The 18,320-nt window shown below is 35.1% G+C and overlaps 1 protein-coding gene across 2 annotated transcripts in view; it reads right to left on the bottom strand.

Moving 5' to 3' along the window:
• Window positions 1-6,244: 6,244 nt before the first annotated feature.
• The window catches only part of ABCA5 (ATP binding cassette subfamily A member 5), a 70,807-nt gene continuing 58,731 nt past the window's right edge, over window positions 6,245-18,320 (bottom strand). For both annotated transcript variants that reach the window (XM_084751151.1, XM_084751152.1), the window contains exons 29-39: window positions 17,906-18,032; window positions 17,699-17,816; window positions 17,510-17,601; window positions 16,518-16,693; window positions 15,724-15,799; window positions 15,520-15,614; window positions 14,437-14,556; window positions 13,231-13,380; window positions 12,809-12,888; window positions 11,846-11,901; window positions 6,245-11,188 (exon numbers count right to left, since the gene is read on the bottom strand). In XM_084751151.1, the coding sequence (XP_084607277.1) occupies window positions 11,081-11,188; window positions 11,846-11,901; window positions 12,809-12,888; window positions 13,231-13,380; window positions 14,437-14,556; window positions 15,520-15,614; window positions 15,724-15,799; window positions 16,518-16,693; window positions 17,510-17,601; window positions 17,699-17,816; window positions 17,906-18,032 (1,198 nt within the window). In that variant the 3' untranslated portion in view covers window positions 6,245-11,080. The remainder of the gene's footprint in view (window positions 11,189-11,845; window positions 11,902-12,808; window positions 12,889-13,230; window positions 13,381-14,436; window positions 14,557-15,519; window positions 15,615-15,723; window positions 15,800-16,517; window positions 16,694-17,509; window positions 17,602-17,698; window positions 17,817-17,905; window positions 18,033-18,320) is intronic.

The raw sequence follows: 18,320 nt of genomic DNA on the forward strand, positions 1-18,320 counted from the left end.
CCTTGCTATACATTAGAAGATGTACAAAGCAGCACAGTGACTTTCTTTTCCAATGCTGGGCTACTGCACAGGAATCATTGGAATACCATATCCTCTCACTGGACTTGTGAATTACAAATACTGTAAGATTGTTCAATTGCTATAACTATTAGTCTTTCAGCAGAGATGCCAAGCTTACCTTCCTTGTAGCTGTGGCTTTGTAGCCCAGTGTCCCCCTCCTCCTTGTAGCAGAGGCTAGGTGTTTCCTCTTCCACCCCACACCACCTGTTTATTGTTAGTCAGAACAGCTTCATGATTCCTTCTGTTCTTTCTCTGTATCTTTGGAATTAAGACTGTCTTGCTACCCAGCATTTTCTTTCTCAGAATCACACCAAGAAAGATTCTAAACTGCCACACTCCAAGCCCCTGTCCCCAATATGTAACTTTAATGAGGTCAATTATCTTTTAATGATAATAAATCCATTTTCAAATATTTTTATAAAATGACATTTTTATATTACACAAAGACTTATCAGTTAAACCCTTAAATGACTGTAAGAGAAACACTAAACCTAGTTCAAATACATGAACAACACTGGCTTTACTATTAAAATAGCAGAATTGAGATACAAAAGCAAACTGGGGGGACTGTAGTGATATCTGTATTAACACAGATGATACCCACAATCCCTTTTCAGAGGTTTTCTTTTCTCATCTTTGCCTATCTCCCTCCTCGTTCTTCAAGTTATCAATAAAATTTACTGTTAAAATAAATTTTAGGATTCTCAATTGTAGGGCTGGAGAGCTGGCTCAGAGGTTAAGAGTGCATCCTGCTCCTGCAGAGGACCTGAGTTGGGTTCCCAGCATCCACATGGAAGCTCACCACTGTCTGGCTGTCACTTCAGTGCTGGGGATTCTGATATCTTCTGGCCTCTGCTGCTATATGCATGTGGTGCACAGACATACATGCTAGCAAAACAATCATACACGTAAAATAAAATAAAATCTCAAAAAAATGTTTAAATCCCTAAAGACTATTTATAGAATAGCTGAAATTTTCCAGATTTTGTGACTTCTTAAAGAGATCAAAGGAGGAATTTAAAACTAATGATTTGACCCTTGCCTTGGGCCTACAAAAACCATGACTGTTGTGTTTGGGTTTTGTTTTGAATTTTTAAGTAATTTATTCAGATTACATCTCAGTTGTTATCCCCTCACTTGTATCTTCCCGTTCCCCCCTCCTTCCTTCTTTCATCCTATTCCCCTCCCCTAGGGAATCTCATCCCCAACTATAAGATCACAGCCTATCAGGTCTCTTTCTGGTAGCCTGCTTACTCTTCCTCTGATCTCCCCACCAAGGGGAAGTGGTCAAATAGGTGGCACCAGAGTTCATGTCAAAGTCAGTCCCTACTCTCCACACAACTGTGGAGAATGTGCTGTCCCCTGGCTAGATCTGAATAGGGGTTCTAGGTTTACTACATGCATTGTCCTTGGTTAGTACAGTAGTTTGAGCTGACCCGCCTGGGTTCAGATCCACCAACCTTAATGGTCTTCTTGTAGGTTTCTAGAACGCTCTGGATCTTTCTATTTCCCCCATTCTTCTTTACCTCTCTCATCTAGAGTCCCAATAGGAAGTCCCAGTATCTATCCCGATCTCCTGGTAAGTGAAGACTTTCAGAGCACATCTCTGTTAGGCTAGTGTCCAATTATAAGTGAGTATATACCATGTGTATCTTTCTAGGTCTGGGTTAACTCACTCAGGATGATCATTTCTAGTTCAATCTATTTGCCTGCAAATTTCAGAATTTCCTTGTTTTTAATAGCTGAGTAGTATTCCATAGTGTAAGTGTACCGCCGTTTCTTTATCCATTCTTTGACTGAGGGATATTTAGGCTGTTTCCAGGTTCTGGCTATTACGAATAAGGCTGTTATGAACACGGTGGAGCATATGTCCTTGTTGTGTGGTGGAGCATCTTTTGGGTATATTCCAAGGAGTGGAATACCTGGGTCCTGAGGTAGCCCTATTCTCAGTTTTCTGAGAAACTGCCAAATAGATTTCCAAAGTGGTTGTACAGGTTTGCACTCCCACCAGCAATGAAGGAGGGCTCCCCTTTCTCCACATCCTTGCCAATATATGCTGGCACTTGCAGTTTTTGTTTGTTTGTGTTTTTTGTTTTGTTTTGAATTTTTTATTAATTTATTCATATTACATCTCAATGGTTATCTCATCCCTTGTATCCTCCCATTCCTCCCTCCCTCCCATTTTCCCCTTTCTCCCCTACCCTATGACTGTGACTGAGGGGGACTTCCTCCCCCTTTATATGCTCATAGGGTATCAAGTCTCTTCTTGGTAGCCTGCTATCCTTTCTCTGAGTGCCACCAGGTCTCCCCATCCAGGGGTCGGGGTCAAATATGAGGCATCAGAGTATGTGTGAAAGTCATACCCCACTCTCTACTCAACTGTGAAGACTGTCTTGTCCATCGGCTAGATCTGGGTAGGGGTTTGAAGTTTACAACCTGTATTGTCCTTGGCTGGTGCCATAGTTTGAGCGGGACCCCTGGGCCCAAATCTGCCTACCATAATGTTCTTCTTGTAGGTTTCTAGGACCCTCTGAATCCTTCTACTTTGCCATTCTCCCATGTTCTCTCATCTAGAGTCCTCCCCTCTGTCCCAGTTTCCTGGTAAGTGAAGACTTTCATGGGACATGCCCCTTGGGCTAGTATGCAGATATAAGTGAGTACATACCATTTGACTCTTTCTGCTTCTGGGTTAACTCACTCATTATGATCATTTCTAGTTCAATCCATATCTTAGTCATTCTGATGGGTGTAAGATGGAATCTCAAGAGTCATTTTGATTTGCATGAATGACCCCCCAAAATTCCACCAGAGAACTCCTACAGCTGATATAAACACCTTCATCAAAGTGGCTGGATACAAAATTAACTCAAAAAAGTTGGTAGCCTTCCTATATACAAATGACAATCGTGCTGAGAAAGAAATTAGGGAAATTATTTCGCTATAGGCACAGGTAATATAAAGTATCTAGAAGTAACTCTAACCAAGCAAGTGAAAGACTTATTTGAAAAAAAAAAAACTTTTAAATCTCTGAAAAAAGAGATTGAAGATGACATCGGAAAATGTAAAAATTTCCCCTGTTCATGGATCAGGAGAATTAACATAGTAAAAATGGCCATCTTATCAAAAACAATGTACAGATTCAACGCAATCCCTATCAAAATACCTACAAATTTTTTTAAGACATTGAAAGATCAATTCTCAACTTCATATGGAAAAACAAAAAACACAGAATAGCTAAAACAATCCTGTACAATAAAAGATCCTCCAGAGGAATCTCTATACCTGATCTCAAGCCATACTATAGAGCAACAGTAATTAAAACAGCAAGGTACTGGCATAGCAATAGGCTGGTTGACCAATCGAATCAAATCAAAGATGCAGAAATAAATCCACACGCCTATGGACACTTGATTTCTTACAAAGAAGCCAAATCTATTCAGTAGGAAAATGACAGCATCTTCAATAAATGATGCTGGTCTAACTGGATGTCTACATATAGAAAGATGCAAGTAGATCCATATTTATCACCATGCACAAAACTGAAGTCCAAGTGGATTAAAGACCTCAACATAAAACCAGAGACACTGAATTTGTTAGAAGAAAAAGTGGGGAAAAGCCTGGAACTCATTGGCACAGGAGACAAATTCTTGAACAGAACTCCAACAGCCACGGCTCTAAGGTCAACAATTTATAAATGGGACCTTGGGGTTGGGGATTTAGCTCAGTGATAGAGCACTTACCTAGCAAGTGCAAGGCCCTGGGTTTGGTCCTCAGCTCTGGGAAAAAAAGGGACCTCATGAGGCTGAGAAGCTTCTGTAAGGCAGAAGACACTGTCAACAGAACAAAGCGACGGCCTTACAGATTGGGAAAAGATCTTCACCAACCCTCCATCTGACAAAAAACTAATATCCAAAATATATAAAGAGCTCAAGAAATTAAATACCACCAAACCAATAACCCAATTTAAAAATGGTACAGATCTTTGGAAATCTATCTGGCACTTTTTCAGAAAACCGGGAATAGGGCTTCCTCAAGACCCAGCTATTCCATTCCTTGGAATATACCCAAAAGATGCTCCACCACACAAAAAGGACATATGCTCCACCATGTTCATAGCAGCCTTATTCTCAAGAGCCAGAACCTGGAAACAGCCTAAATATCCCTCAGTTAAAGAATGGATAAAGAAACTGTGGTACATTTACACTATGGAATACTACTCAGCTATTAAAAACAAAAAAATCCTGAAATTTGTGGACAAATGGATGGGACTAGAAATGATCATACTCTGAGTTAACCCAGAAGCAGAAAGACTCAACTGGTACATACTCACTTATAACTGAGCACTAGCCCAAAAAGCACGTCCTACAAACGTCTTCACTTACCAGGAGATTGGGATAGATGTGAGGACATCCTACTGGAACTCTAGGTAAGAGAAACATAGGAGATGGGGAAATAGAAGGACCCAGAGGGTCCTAGAAACCTATAAGAACATTGTGATGGGTGGATCGGGCCCAGGGAGGTCTGTTCAAACTATTGCACTAACCAAGGAGAATATAATAGTAAACATCAAACCCCTACTCTGATCTACCCAATGGACAGGATATTCTTCACAGTTATGTGGAAAGCAGGGACTGACATTGACATGAACTCTGGTGCTTCATATTTGACCACCTCCTCTTGGTGGGGAGGCCTGATGGCACTCAAAGAAAGAATAAGCAGGCTTCCAAGATGAGACTTAATAGCCTATGACCATATAGTGGGGGAAGAGGTCCCCCTCGATCTTAGACCTAGGGGAGGGGGATAGGGTGAAAGGGGGAGGGAGGGAGGAATGGGAAGATACAAGTGAGGGGATAACAATTGATTTGTAATCTGAATAAACTAATAAAATTAAAATTAAAATAAAATAAAGTGTTTTCCAATTGCACCTGTTCTAGCATTTTAATGAACTTCTCATTTCTTTCAAATATTTACACATGTATTTTCAATCATACAAAGACTTATTATTGAATGCTATATTATGATAAAATAAATGTAACAACATATCAAAAGAAATGGTGCTGAGAATTAAACAGAGAATTCTCAATAGAGGAATATCAAATGGCTGAGAAACACTTAAAGAAATGCACAATTGTGTTTGAAATGGCTTCTCTGCTTTCAGTTTGAGAAATGGCTGGGGTTGTCTAATGGCTCACTTCACATTTCTTGCCCTTTGTGTTATCCTTTGAGTCCTGCCACTATTTCCCAAATAGAAAAGCACATTTGTAACCACGAGCTCAGGAGAGGTCTGCCTCTGGTCACCAAGACTGTCTTGCTGGCTCTGCCTCTGCCCAGGAAGCATGATTCCATGCCCCCCTTGCAGTGGGAAGGCACCCTTCCGCACAGCCCTCTGCTGCCATCTAGTGGCCCAAGGGTTTATCCACCTCTATACCATTCTCCTCCCCTCCTCCTCTTTCTCCTCCTCCTCCTCTTCCTCCTCCTCCTTCTCTTCTTTTCTTCTTCTTCCTCCTCCTCCTCCTTTACCTCTTTTTGGGGGTAGGGAGGTTACAAGAGTAGGAGGGAGACCTGGGAAGACTGGGAAGTGAGTGTTATCAGGATGCATGATGTGAAAACTCCCGAATAACCAGTAAAAAATATTATGCTGAAAAAAAAAAAGACTAGAGCTTCTTCCATCTGACAGGATTAATGCCTAATAAGATAATTTTTATATGCAAACTTAATTTGTAATGTTAGAAATAAAACATCTTTAAATGAATAACTTTGGAATTGTTACATTTCTAATGAAAATCATTCTTCCCAACACAGAGCTCTCCATTTAAATTGTAAATTGTTATTGTAATCCCAAAAGAGACTTTCAATTAGACAAAATGACCAAATATGCCTACCGCTCTCTAAGCAACACAATCCTCTGTTTTTCTCAGTTGTCTACTGTTGAGGTTCTGTATTTTTTTATATTGATGGTAAAGTTTAGGAAAACCACGCTAAGATTCTAGGTTTGCTTTTTAAAATAACAGTTATATATTTACACTTATTTTAGTGACTGGAAGTCAAATAAACCAGTATGAATTTTTAGGCTTTAACTTCAAAATATAGCTAATATATACATATGTGTATACATGTAAGCATACCATCTTTGTAAGGAAATTATGATCATTTCATTCAACTTTTAATATCCATTCATAATAGATACAAAATAGATTACTTTATTAAGATTTTTATCATCCCCATTACATTCCTTCCTGCTTTAAATTTAATAACCTATTTTGTTCTTCAGATTCACAGTATTTCTATAAAACCATACCCAATTTATAACTCTTGACAAGTAATTTTGGACTTATTCAGTTACAACTATGATTTCATATACATTAATGTGTATTTAAATATAATCAGTAGAGAACAAATATCAAGCATATATTTATTATTGTGGGTGTGACTTGATGATAGAGCACCTGCCTAGCATGCATGAGGCCCCATCCTCTTGCATAGTAAATTAAAGAAATCATTATTCAACAACCACTGAGAATTAGTATTCAATACCTTTTCCTACCATTGTATGTCAAAGGTATTTTAATAAATAGTAACTGGTACAATGATCCAAAACAATAATGGTCCCATTCTGTTAGTAAAATACATTCATAGTTTATAACATTTACACTAATTGAAAGTGGCAGGTGCACAGCTCGGGAATAGATAGTGTGTTTGCCATACACAAGCTCCTGGCTAAATCCAGAGCGCACACAAAAAGAATTTACCCTAGCACATCTAATAAATGGATACAATTATTATATACTGATTTGGAAGCAGCAAAGTAAACTTGCTGCTTCAGTTCGGGGGATTTTTCAGCCAGCCATTAAGGTCGGAAGAGAGGAAAGTGAGCTCTCTCTTGAAGGCTCTCGTGAGGTTAGGTGAAATATAGCAGTGCAATTACATATTATCTCAGGTTAGCAGAAAATACTGGGTTGCAAAAACTTGAAACCTACATTGGATTAAGTCTGAACTGCAATATGAAAATTTTAAATCTGCATTCTAAAGGAGGACTACCTTAGCAGCTGTAAACCTAAGCTCTGTGCCTGTGACTGTTCACTTTAACAGATGGCTTTTCTTCAGCTCCAACCACTAACTAAGCAACTGTGGTAAAACCTTGCCTGTCAGGCTTGGTGGGATTGAGACTCATTGCAGAAACATGACTCTGGATGTATCTAAAAGGGAACAGGGGTCTACATATGTGTAACTATGATAGCACATGTAGTTGTACATGTGTACCTGTGGTCTAGTTTAAACTCTTCAGAACTTGACTAGCTTTTTTTTTTTTTTTAAGACCTTGATTTGTTAAGTTGTTTAGGTGCTTGGGAAAAATTTGTTCATTAAATTCAAAATACTGCCTAAGTGAAAGAATCAAATTTATTTTAAAAATATAAGGAAATATGTAAATATTTATTCAATATAAGTGAATGATTGCTGTTTGTATGAAATATATTTCACATAAAAATAAACATAACCTAAGTTTAAGTTTAAAACATGAATATGATTAAACCACAATCCTTTTCGACATTTCCTTATCCCTTATTTTATGCAGGTCCTTAATAGATATTACTATTTGAGTTACAGATGGTTGTTTCTATTTTTTGTGTAAGTCACTCATCTAAATATAAACACTAAATGACAAAGAATCCATCTTGGAATACAAAATAAAATTTGCCTTAGACTTTTAACTCTTAAAGTTTATTAATAATATAAGCACATTCATTTTTCTTAAAGGGCAGCATTGAGAATTGCTTACATACAACACATTATGAGTAGAAAATAAGTAAAATTTTACCTTATAAGAATAGTTGATACAAAAATAATTCACCTGAGAATAAATTCTTTCATTTTATGTAATATGCTATTTCAGGGAAAAAGATGAAAAATCAATGTTAACAATATTAAAAATACATTAAGAAAAAGCATTTACTATTTTTAATAAATTAATGTCTGCTTATATACTAATGAAAATACACAATGGCATTTTAACAAATGCAAAAAAAAAAGTCAGGATGAGATAGTAAGTGACCAACAAAGAAACATGAAAACAACACCAACCCTAGTAAAATTAATTGTGCTAATAATTAGTTGTCCTATAAGATATTTTTAGTACTGGTAGCAAAGCATTAATACATTAACTAGTTATTTAAGTATCTATCCTTCTTTTAATAGAAATGAACTAAAGTACAGAAAAAGGTTTTGGTGCTAAAAAGCAAAACTGACTAAGAATAACTTTTGAGAAATTAAATAAAAAATACTTTTTGGAAAAAGCAAAAGCAACACTGCTGCTTTTTACTAAAAGTAAAATGGAAAGGGGAAAAAAAGAATCCACACAAGGTAAAACACTGAGAGTGCTTTCCTTTGCTACAGAATGACTGCTCCCTCTCTGCTGAGGGCAGCAGTGCCTTCGGCAGGCACTAAACCTTTGCCTTTATTCTACGTGCAGTATTTGACCGCAGATGGAAAGTATATAAGGCAGGAAGGTGATGTGGCTTTTTGTTGTCATCTTTTGCCTAACAAATATACTTATTTATTTACTTGTACTGATATGAAACTAAGTTTTGATAGCAATAATTTATTTTAAAATAAATACATGTGCAAACAAAACTATATACTGTAATATGATAAATTCCTGTTGTATGTCTGTCTTTTTTCCTAGTTCACCTGAACGTGTTTTAAGAATTGTTTAAATCAGGTATTTCTTGAGTCAGTTATTATTTTTAAAAAGGGAAGGGAAATAGGAGATTCAAAAAGAAAAACTTAGGTCATGACCAAAATGCATGTGCTTGGTATGAGCGACCTGAAAAGCTGTATTCAGATGCCTTATCTAAAATGTTTACAAACCTTTGCTTTATAAACTGCATGAGCATAACTGATAAGGTGATTAGACAATATAATCTTAACTTTCACTCCCTAAGGAAAATTATACCTTACATTGATTACACATCAAAAATGTTCACATCAGTGTGAAAAAGCAGGCAATGGTGGCATATGTTTACCGTCTCTAGGAAACAACTCTGTCTTAGAATAGTCAAGTGCTTTTCAAAAAACAAACAAAAGCTAACCTTTTCAGTAGGTGTCCTAGTAAAGTATGTTATTTGTTTGTATTTTTAAAGATTTATTTACTTATTATGTATACAGTGTTCTGCCTGTATGTATACCTGCAAGCCAGAAAAGGGCATCAAATCACATTATAGATGGTTATGAGCCACCATGTGGTTGCTGGGAACCATCTCTATTTTTAAGGTTATGTATTCTACAAAAGAAAGGCCCAAGGTGCTTAACTACTAAAAGACAGCTTCAAGTGTGCGGCACCACTTAGTAAGGACTTGCTTAGAAAGTACACTGTGCTATTTATAATTTATCAGGAAAGATAAAGGTTTCCTCTTAAATATATCTTGACTGTATTGGTCATGCAGTAATCATTAGCTAAGTGTAAGATTCTTAAGAATTCAAAATTATAATTTGGTATCAGGAGGCAAGCTATTGCCAACAAAATCTTACAAGAACTTACCTGGGGGGTCATAAAATCTAGGCAGACTTGTAGGACTGTTAATTTAGATTAGAGTACCTCTGAGATATGAGACTCAATGCCTTTAGGAAAGTGGGCAGAAATTATCAAAACAGTAGAGGAAATTGTCAGCCATATACCACATTGTACTGAGAAAGGAACATTCAAATTAGCTACTAGCACCTAAAATCATAGATATTTCATTAACCAACGAGACTAGAAGTTCATTAAGTCTTCCCAATACTAAGTAATTAATAAATTCATTTTAGGTTTTAGTATTTAAAGTAAGCTGGTAGCAAGTCCTTCAGTACTTTATGACTCTGTAATGGAAAAGTCACACCACAACATATATGTTTTTGCAAAGCTAACTTTATACAAGAGATTGAAATATAGTATCTATCAACCACCATCATATATTAGTATATATCTGTTCATATGAGTCATATACTGAAATATTTCTAAGATTATATTATCATATCATATTTCAACTCTGTCATAAGAGTGAAACTCTAATTCATATTTTGTAATTTAACACCTGGAAGGAGTTACTATATTCTACCATGTTCTGAGGTGATTACACACTGCCCTTCTAAAGAAATATATATGTTGATCTACTTAAAACTCAAGAGAGAATCAAGTAATAAAATTTAGCAATAGAAATGGTTATCCAATAAATTTCTTGTTTACAAATAAAACTAATTGTGCCTTTTGTGAGAAAGGCAATGAAATCTTGTTCGTTTGTTTTTTAATCATCATTGAGTATTTGGAGAAAGGTATAGATTAATTCTCCTACCTCTGTAAACATTTGTCATCGTAGTTTCAGAGAATCAATTACATACTAAGACTCTAGTTGTAGTCTTTCTGTAAAGTATGATCACCAACACCCATTCGAATTTTAATGTGGGCAAAAGAAAGGTAGCTTGAAACATCTAACTACCCATATCTAAAATCACTTGACTAGACTAAGGCTTCAGTTTACTTACTATGATGCATGGCTGCCACCTAGTGGGTGTCACCTCTCAAGTGCTGCACTTTTACATATAACAACTTCTGCTGAGTTTCTTTTATAAATTCTAAATGAAAAGTTTCCTCATTGCTTTTTATCTCACATATTGGTCTTTTTAGTTAGCACTGTAGAATTATATAATTATTTAAGATATTATAAATTTAAATATTATTCAGAATTATTCTTTCGTTATTCCTTCAAATCATAAATTGAAAAACATTGTTTTTCTGAAAAGTGAAAAAGATAGCATATAGACTATATTCAATATACTTCAGGTATCAACATGCAGTTGACAATTACACACAAATTCATTTAAAGGAAAGCAAAACACACAACCACAGCATATAAATTAAGAAGTTTAGGACATTTCCAAGTGTTTTCATGTTTCAATTACTATTCAAGTAATAAACTTTTAAAATCAAAGTTAAAATAAAAAAGACTAAATAAATTCAGTGTCATTCAGTAGAGTGGACAACAAACATTCAAAATACTACTCTGTCTTCCTGCGTTCTTTCCCACCAAAGCGTGCTGTTTAAAGTCCCGCAGCTATTGTCTTCTTCCTCTTGTTCTTTGGTGAGTTCTACAAAAACCTAAATAAAAGAAAAAGAAAAAATAAAATAAACTATGCTGTAATTGATATAATACCATAACTGACATATTAACAAGTATCCAGAGATTTACTGATATTGATACTACTCCAACAAAGCAAGTTATGTCCATTAGCTACATAGACAAACATATTTAGAGGGTTAATAAATTTTGTGATTAATATTTCAAGTAGTACTGTCATAATTTAAACAATTTCGAGTGTTCTAATATGAAATAACACCACAAGTCTTTTCAATATTCATGAATATGAACAAAAAATATTCAAAATTAACAAAATAAAACTCACTTAATTATTCAATAACGTATATATGTGTGTGTGTGTGTGTGTGTGTGTGTGTGTGTGTGTATCCATCACACCGTACTCAATGAATGTAAAGAATATAGTATGACTTTTCAATTAAAGATGATTTAAAAATAAAACTGAACAAAAAACGAAGAGGAAGCTAAAGTTGTAACCCCAATTAGATTTAATTTGTGATGATGGGACCCCTGCCACACACACACACACACAAAATAAAGTTATTTAATTATGTAGATTTAAATGCCTACAATATCAGTCTCTACAATATAAACCTAAGTAACTGCTAATAGATACACTTAACTATGCCATAATCTTTTCTAATTTAACTTTACTGTACCTGTTCCAGTGTTGCTTGAGAAAAGCTATACTCCTCAATGGCAAACTTGTGTTTTGCTATTAAACATAAAAACAGCATTTTACTTAGTGATATTTTAAGGAATGAAATGGCAATAATTCTAAGGTATCTACTGTTTAAAAACAAAAAATTTAAAAACCTCTATCAACAGCCCATTCAAAACTGAAGCTGCCCAGACGTGTTATTTCCCGCAGCGTTGCCTCTTGCCTCTCCTGGTCCCACTAGTGATCAGCTGCACACAATTAGCATTGAGTGTTACTTGACCCACTTCATCTTCTAAGTCATCCTCTCCTTCCCTCCCGCATCTTCTTCCTCACTTCTTTTGTTTTCTGTGGCATCAGATTTCTATCTCCCATTCTCCAAACTCTGCTAGGGCCTGTTTTTGATTCTAGACTCTTCAATTTACTTCTTAACATGGGTCATCATAAGTTTTCCAATATTCAATTCAAATCCTTTTGCAACCCAATCTAATACCAAATTCTGTTAGTATATTTACTCTTTAAACCATAAAGAAATTATTACTAAGAAGATAGAAATTTTCATAATATATAATTAGTCTATGGCTACGGAGCTAACATTAGATATAAGTAAATCTTGTCCTACTCAGAATGCCCCCAGAGAAAGATAAAAATTCTATATATGTTTCAAATTTTTATGTTTTCATAAATTATAAATATATGATGACTGAATTCGCATTTTCCCACCCCTTTTTCTTCCCTCAAGTCTTCCTGTGTCTCCCATATTCCCTCTGAAAGTTTTCTTTTTTATTGTTACATTTATATGTACTCATAAATACATATATTTATATTTATTTATCTTAGAATAAAAGAACGAAAGATTATAGTTGCTGTAATGTAACACTAACCTGGCTCCCAGTTCTAAACTCTGAATAAAATCCTTTCGTTAACTGAAAACTACTCTACAATACTTTCAAATACTACTTGCCTTCTTCCAACTTAGCAAAGGATTGTGAGAGGGACTGAACGTCTTCTTTAGGAATTTTATAAGCCAAAATAGAAGAAAAGCTGAAAAACAAAGATAAAATGCAGGAGAACACAAAACTTAACCACTGTGTTTGTTTGAAAACTAAAGCTTAAAAGTATTTTTGAGTTCAAATTTAAATCCTAGTAATCTACTTTGATATTCATTTTCCTAAAAACTTGTGCGAAATGACAGGATAACGCCATGTAATTATGACCCTGAAGTAGGTACAAGCCTCTATCCTGACAGCACAGCCCTGTACTGGTGACAACGTGGCACTTCAAAGTAACACAGTCAAGGACACAGGTGGAAAATAGGACTGAAATACAACCTTGCATGATTTTTCACTCTATAAAAAGTATTAAATATATTTAAAAAGTTGTTACCTCTCTTGGCGGCTTGCATTTGGGAAAATATATTGAATTTCTCTTTGAAGGCGGTCTATTTCCAGGTTTTCTATCCAGTCCTTTAGTTTAATTTCCAAAAAGTAGCCTTTTCCAAACTTACTCTTTAGATGTTGCACTGTTCCAATACATCTGAAGTAATATTTCAAAGAAAGAGCTAAAACAGCTTGATAGTTTCAATGAACGAATCTTGCTTATATCTCTACCACATCTTTTTTTTTTTTTAAATAAAATGACTCTAGGAATCTTTTACACGTTTAAAAAAGAGGTGCAAATATCATGAGGCATGCTCACACACTGGTCTCATTTTCCTCTAATATGTTCTTCTTCTATACTTACGACAAATTTGTCAAAAGTCAAATAACCTATGTTATACAAGTCTAGCCAAAATTAGGCAAGGGTTTGAGTTTGCTAGTTTTCCATTGGTGGCTTTTTTGTTTGAGGATTCTATTCCACGCTGCACATAGTTGCTACGTCTCTATAGTTTCCAACATTAATACCATTCTTACTCATTTCTTCTATCTCACAATATGCAGCTTTAAGAAATCCTGATCAGATGTTTTGTAGAAATGTTCTTCAATTTGTGTGTATTTCCTCAGGTTAAAATAGGGTTATGAGTTTTAGACAGAAAACCACATGCAAAGCATGCTTCTTATATCATATTCAGGGATGTGCTAAGTTGACATATCTGTAAGCTTTCCAACTGTGAATTTATTGTTTTCTGTTTTTCTTACTCAATTTTCTAGGAGAAACTGGTTATATCCAGCATAAACCTGGGATCGAGAAAGGGTAAGCTTCCTTCGAGGCAACAATACAGACATATATTACTTTGAATCACTGTGTAAGAAAAATTACTACCTCTCTCTCACATTTATTTATTCAATCAACCATTTCTTTATGCAAATATAAACTCAGATATTTATTTTATACTTTGTATTATGATTCACAACCATGTCTATTATTTTTAAATAGCTTACTAAAACATGCTAATACAGGTAGTTGGGCATGTTTTATAAAACAAACAAAAAACACCTATTTCAAAAATCCTAAGAAAACTGATTTTTAAAAACCAAAGAAATATGTTTTGACATTTCAAATTAATGCATAATTCTCTAAGCTTTTAAAAGCCCACATTCACAAATCTACCCTCATCACTTTCTCTGAAAGGTATGCTGCTTAAACATCTACCTTAACTGCCCAGACACCATAATGGCCACTCTGTCACAGACAGCCTCTGCCTCTTCCATGTAATGAGTGGTCAGAAGAGCAGCCCGCTTTTTGTTCTTAAATGCAGTTCGAATGGCTCTCCTATAAAAATATAAATAAAATTTAGGCAAGAGGGATACACCTGTTTGCTACTGGAAATAAATAGTTTCTCAAAATCCAGCTATTTGACTAAAACTTACCGGATATCAATTGCTATAAGTTACTATATCCTACCAAACCATGATTTTTATATTCTAACTTACTTTTCCTTCATTTTGAAACCTGACAAATGCAAAGAAACTTCACTATTTCAGAGGTATACATGGAGTTACAGTGCAATACCCAGGCAAGCATAGCACTCAAGAGGTACAGACCTTGCTTACAATGCACAGTATCTTGGTCTCAATCCCTAGCAATAACAGAGAGAGAGAGAGAGAGAGAGAGAGAGAGAGAGAGAGAGAGAGAGAGAGAGAGAGAGAGAGAGAAGAAGAAGAAGAAGAAGAAGAAGAAGAAGAAGAAGAAGGAGGAGGAGGAGGAAGAGGAGGAGGAGGAGGAGGAAGAAAAGGAGGAAGAAGAGGAAGAACAGGAGGAGAACGAAGAGAAAGAACAAAAGCATGAATCAAGCAAATAAAATGTGATTTTTATGTTATAAAAAATAGCTGCCTACTCAAAAATTAATACATATTTAAATCAAACCTCATACTTGATAAACAAGAAAATTAAAAACTAAAAATTATTCTGCCAACTAATACTTTAAATTACAACATGTTATGTTGTATGTATTATGAAAAACATAATTTATTGTTAAGTGACTAAGGAAAAAAATCTTTCAACATCAATTCAGAAAGTAGAATTATTTAAAAATCACTTGTGTGTTCATTTCTGTTCTGTAGTATATAAAATCTCATAAACATTTCAACAAAGATATGATAAAAGCTCTAAATACTTAATTACTATTTTATGAAACAAAGATGTACACATTACTAACAGGAAACTATGAGTTATAGTGACTTTAAACCATGAGGTAATGCACTAAGTGGCAAGTGTCTTCAGCGTCATACTCACCACATGTGCTGTTTGGCTCTGGGGTCCATACCTGTGGATGGTTCATCCAGCAGAGTAACCTGAGGATTCCCCAGCATGCTGAGAGCAAAACAGAGCTGGATGGAAGACAGGGGAAGTCAGGCTGAGACTTCGCTCTAAGGGCATCTGCCCAGAGGGCAACAAGTACTGAACTAATAAAATACATGTACTTATTTTAGACAATACCTTTCGCTTGATCCCTGCAGGCAGTTTCTTTATAGTTTTCTGAAGATGTTCTTTCAAATCAAGGGCATTTGTTATTCTGCAAAATAGTCAACACAAAATTAATGTTCCTTGATCTGTATTAATACACATAAGTTATGTGTGATCACTTACACTGTTCTCTCTAAAAGTGTCACTTAGGTCATGTCAATTAGGTAAGAAAAAAATCTCCAATTTATATCATTTTAAACAAATTAATTGTCTTGATAAATGATTCAATCACTTTCATATTATTTATGGGTATATTCTTCCTATAATTAGAAATAGAAAAATTGAATCAGGAATGTTAACACATGTCTGTAATCCCAGCACTTAAAAGCAGAGGCAGCAGATTTCTGAGATCAAGGCTAGCTGAGGCTGTAGAGTAAGACTGTCTCCAAAAAAATTACAAAGAATCAGAACAAACAGAAATAGAAGAGTTGTCTTTTTTCATAAGTATCATAATTTTGTAAAGAATAAACAAAAACTGAGGAACATCTCTCTCTGAAAACTATAATCTAAAAAAAAAAAAAAAAAGCTTATTTCAAAATTTTAAAACTTGGCCAGGCCTGGTGGTATATGCCTTTAATCCCAGCATCCAGGAGGCAAAGACAGGCGAATTTTGGTGAGCTCAAGGCCAGCCTGCTCTACAAATCAAGTCTAGGACATACAGGGCTACACAAAGAAAACCCTGTCTCAACAAAACAAAACAAAAAATTAAAACGCTGAAATGCCCATTTCCTGCCCCGAGTAGCAAAGGCAATCTCCAGACCACTTACCGACTTATTACTTCCTTCGTGTCACTTGTGCTCATGCCTTTCACAGCTCCATAAATTTCAAAATGTTCTTGCAGAGTAATATCTGGCCACAGTGGGTTGATCTGAGGGCAGTAACCCATACACTTAATAGCTTCATCTTCTTCACTGGAGTGTGAAGTATAATCTCCTAGAAATATCTACAAAAATACAAGCCAACTGTTAGTATCTTTGCTTAATTTGTAGTGTAAAGGAGATAGTAAATAGACGCACTGAAGCTCCTTCCCTCAGACACAGTAATAGCTGGCCAGGGTTCTACTGTTTTCAGAGGCCATTCCTAGCTAAGTCAGCAATCCATCCAGAAAAGATGGCAATTCTATACTGCTGGGCAGGAAATCAAGCCACAACTATAAGTCTCACCACCACGGGCTTCACTGAACGGGTATAGCTAATGAGGTAAGTAAAATATATCCTTTTCATTTCTAATATAAGGTATAATTGATATATGGAACAGTTCAGGTAAAATCTCAACAACAACAACAACAACAACAACAATAGCAAGAGCAACAACAACAAAAGAGTATTCCTGGTAATTCACAGGAGAACAGTACGCCTGTACATCTAGTGTGATGAGAACAAAGGGAAAACGAACAGGAAAGGAGAACAGCATGGATGTTGGGGGTTCTACCAATTGGTAAGTGACATGATTACAAGACTAACTTTCATATCTCTAAAAATTAATACAACTGTCTTCTTAAGTGGGTCTATAAATCTACCTTCCATGTAAATAATTATTAAAAGCAAAACTATATATGTCCATGTGTATGTGAAATTTTTACGATGCATATTACTTTCAGATGACCAAAAGATCTTAATCTTATCTTAATCTCATCATTCTATATTAAAAATACTAAACACATAAGTTTGACTGTCAAATATAATTTGTCATTAGTGAACTTATCTTAATTAAAAATATAAGCCATATTAGACATAACCAACACTTTTACATTTCATACCTGGCCTGAAGTTGGTTCAATATCCCCAACCAGAATATTAATAATTGTGCTTTTGCCAGCACCATTTGGTCCCAGCAGCCCTAAGATCTCTCCTATAGGATTTAGGAGAAAAAAATATACAGATTAAAGCCAAATTAAAAGTGGAAATTACTCTTCTGGATAACTTACTTAAGAAAAATAAATACTAACCTTTTTTCACACAGAAAGAAATGTATTTAGTTGCTACTTTCGTTGTTTTTCTTGAATGAAGAAATTCTTTTTTGTTATCATATTCTTTATGCAAATTGCATACCATAATGGCTGGCTTCTAATGAATGAAAATGTTTATTATTAATTCTGGAGCCTTGGTAATTTACTATTTCAGACTTAATGACTAAGCAATAATGAGCAAGTTACCTCCTCACAACACTGGCAGCTCATCAGCTCTCTAACTTTCAGTCTTTCGGCTTTGACATCTTCATCTTCATCCTCATTGATTGGTGGGTCTGGAAACTTCTTATTTTTGGATTTTTGTGAGAGGGCCCTAGGTACATACAAATAGTAGGTGGTTACATAATTAACATATTAAGAAATTTAGTGGTTATATAATTAAAATATTAAAAGACTTAGGACTACATAGAGAAAAAGTTTTTAAAAGAACATCAGCATGAGACCTAATACTGCCTCTGAAAGTAAAATTGTAAATGGTATTTTTCTTGATTGTTAGTACTTAAATGACATTATTCAAATTCAATTTTTTTTTTTTTTTTTTTTTTTTTTTTTTTTTTTTTTTTTTTTTGCTTTTCAAGACAGGTTTTCTCTGTGTTTAGCC

This window comes from Acomys minous (genome assembly GCF_964271855.1).
Source record: "Acomys minous genome assembly, chromosome: 12".
NCBI classification, from domain to species: Eukaryota; Metazoa; Chordata; class Mammalia; order Rodentia; family Muridae; genus Acomys; species Acomys minous.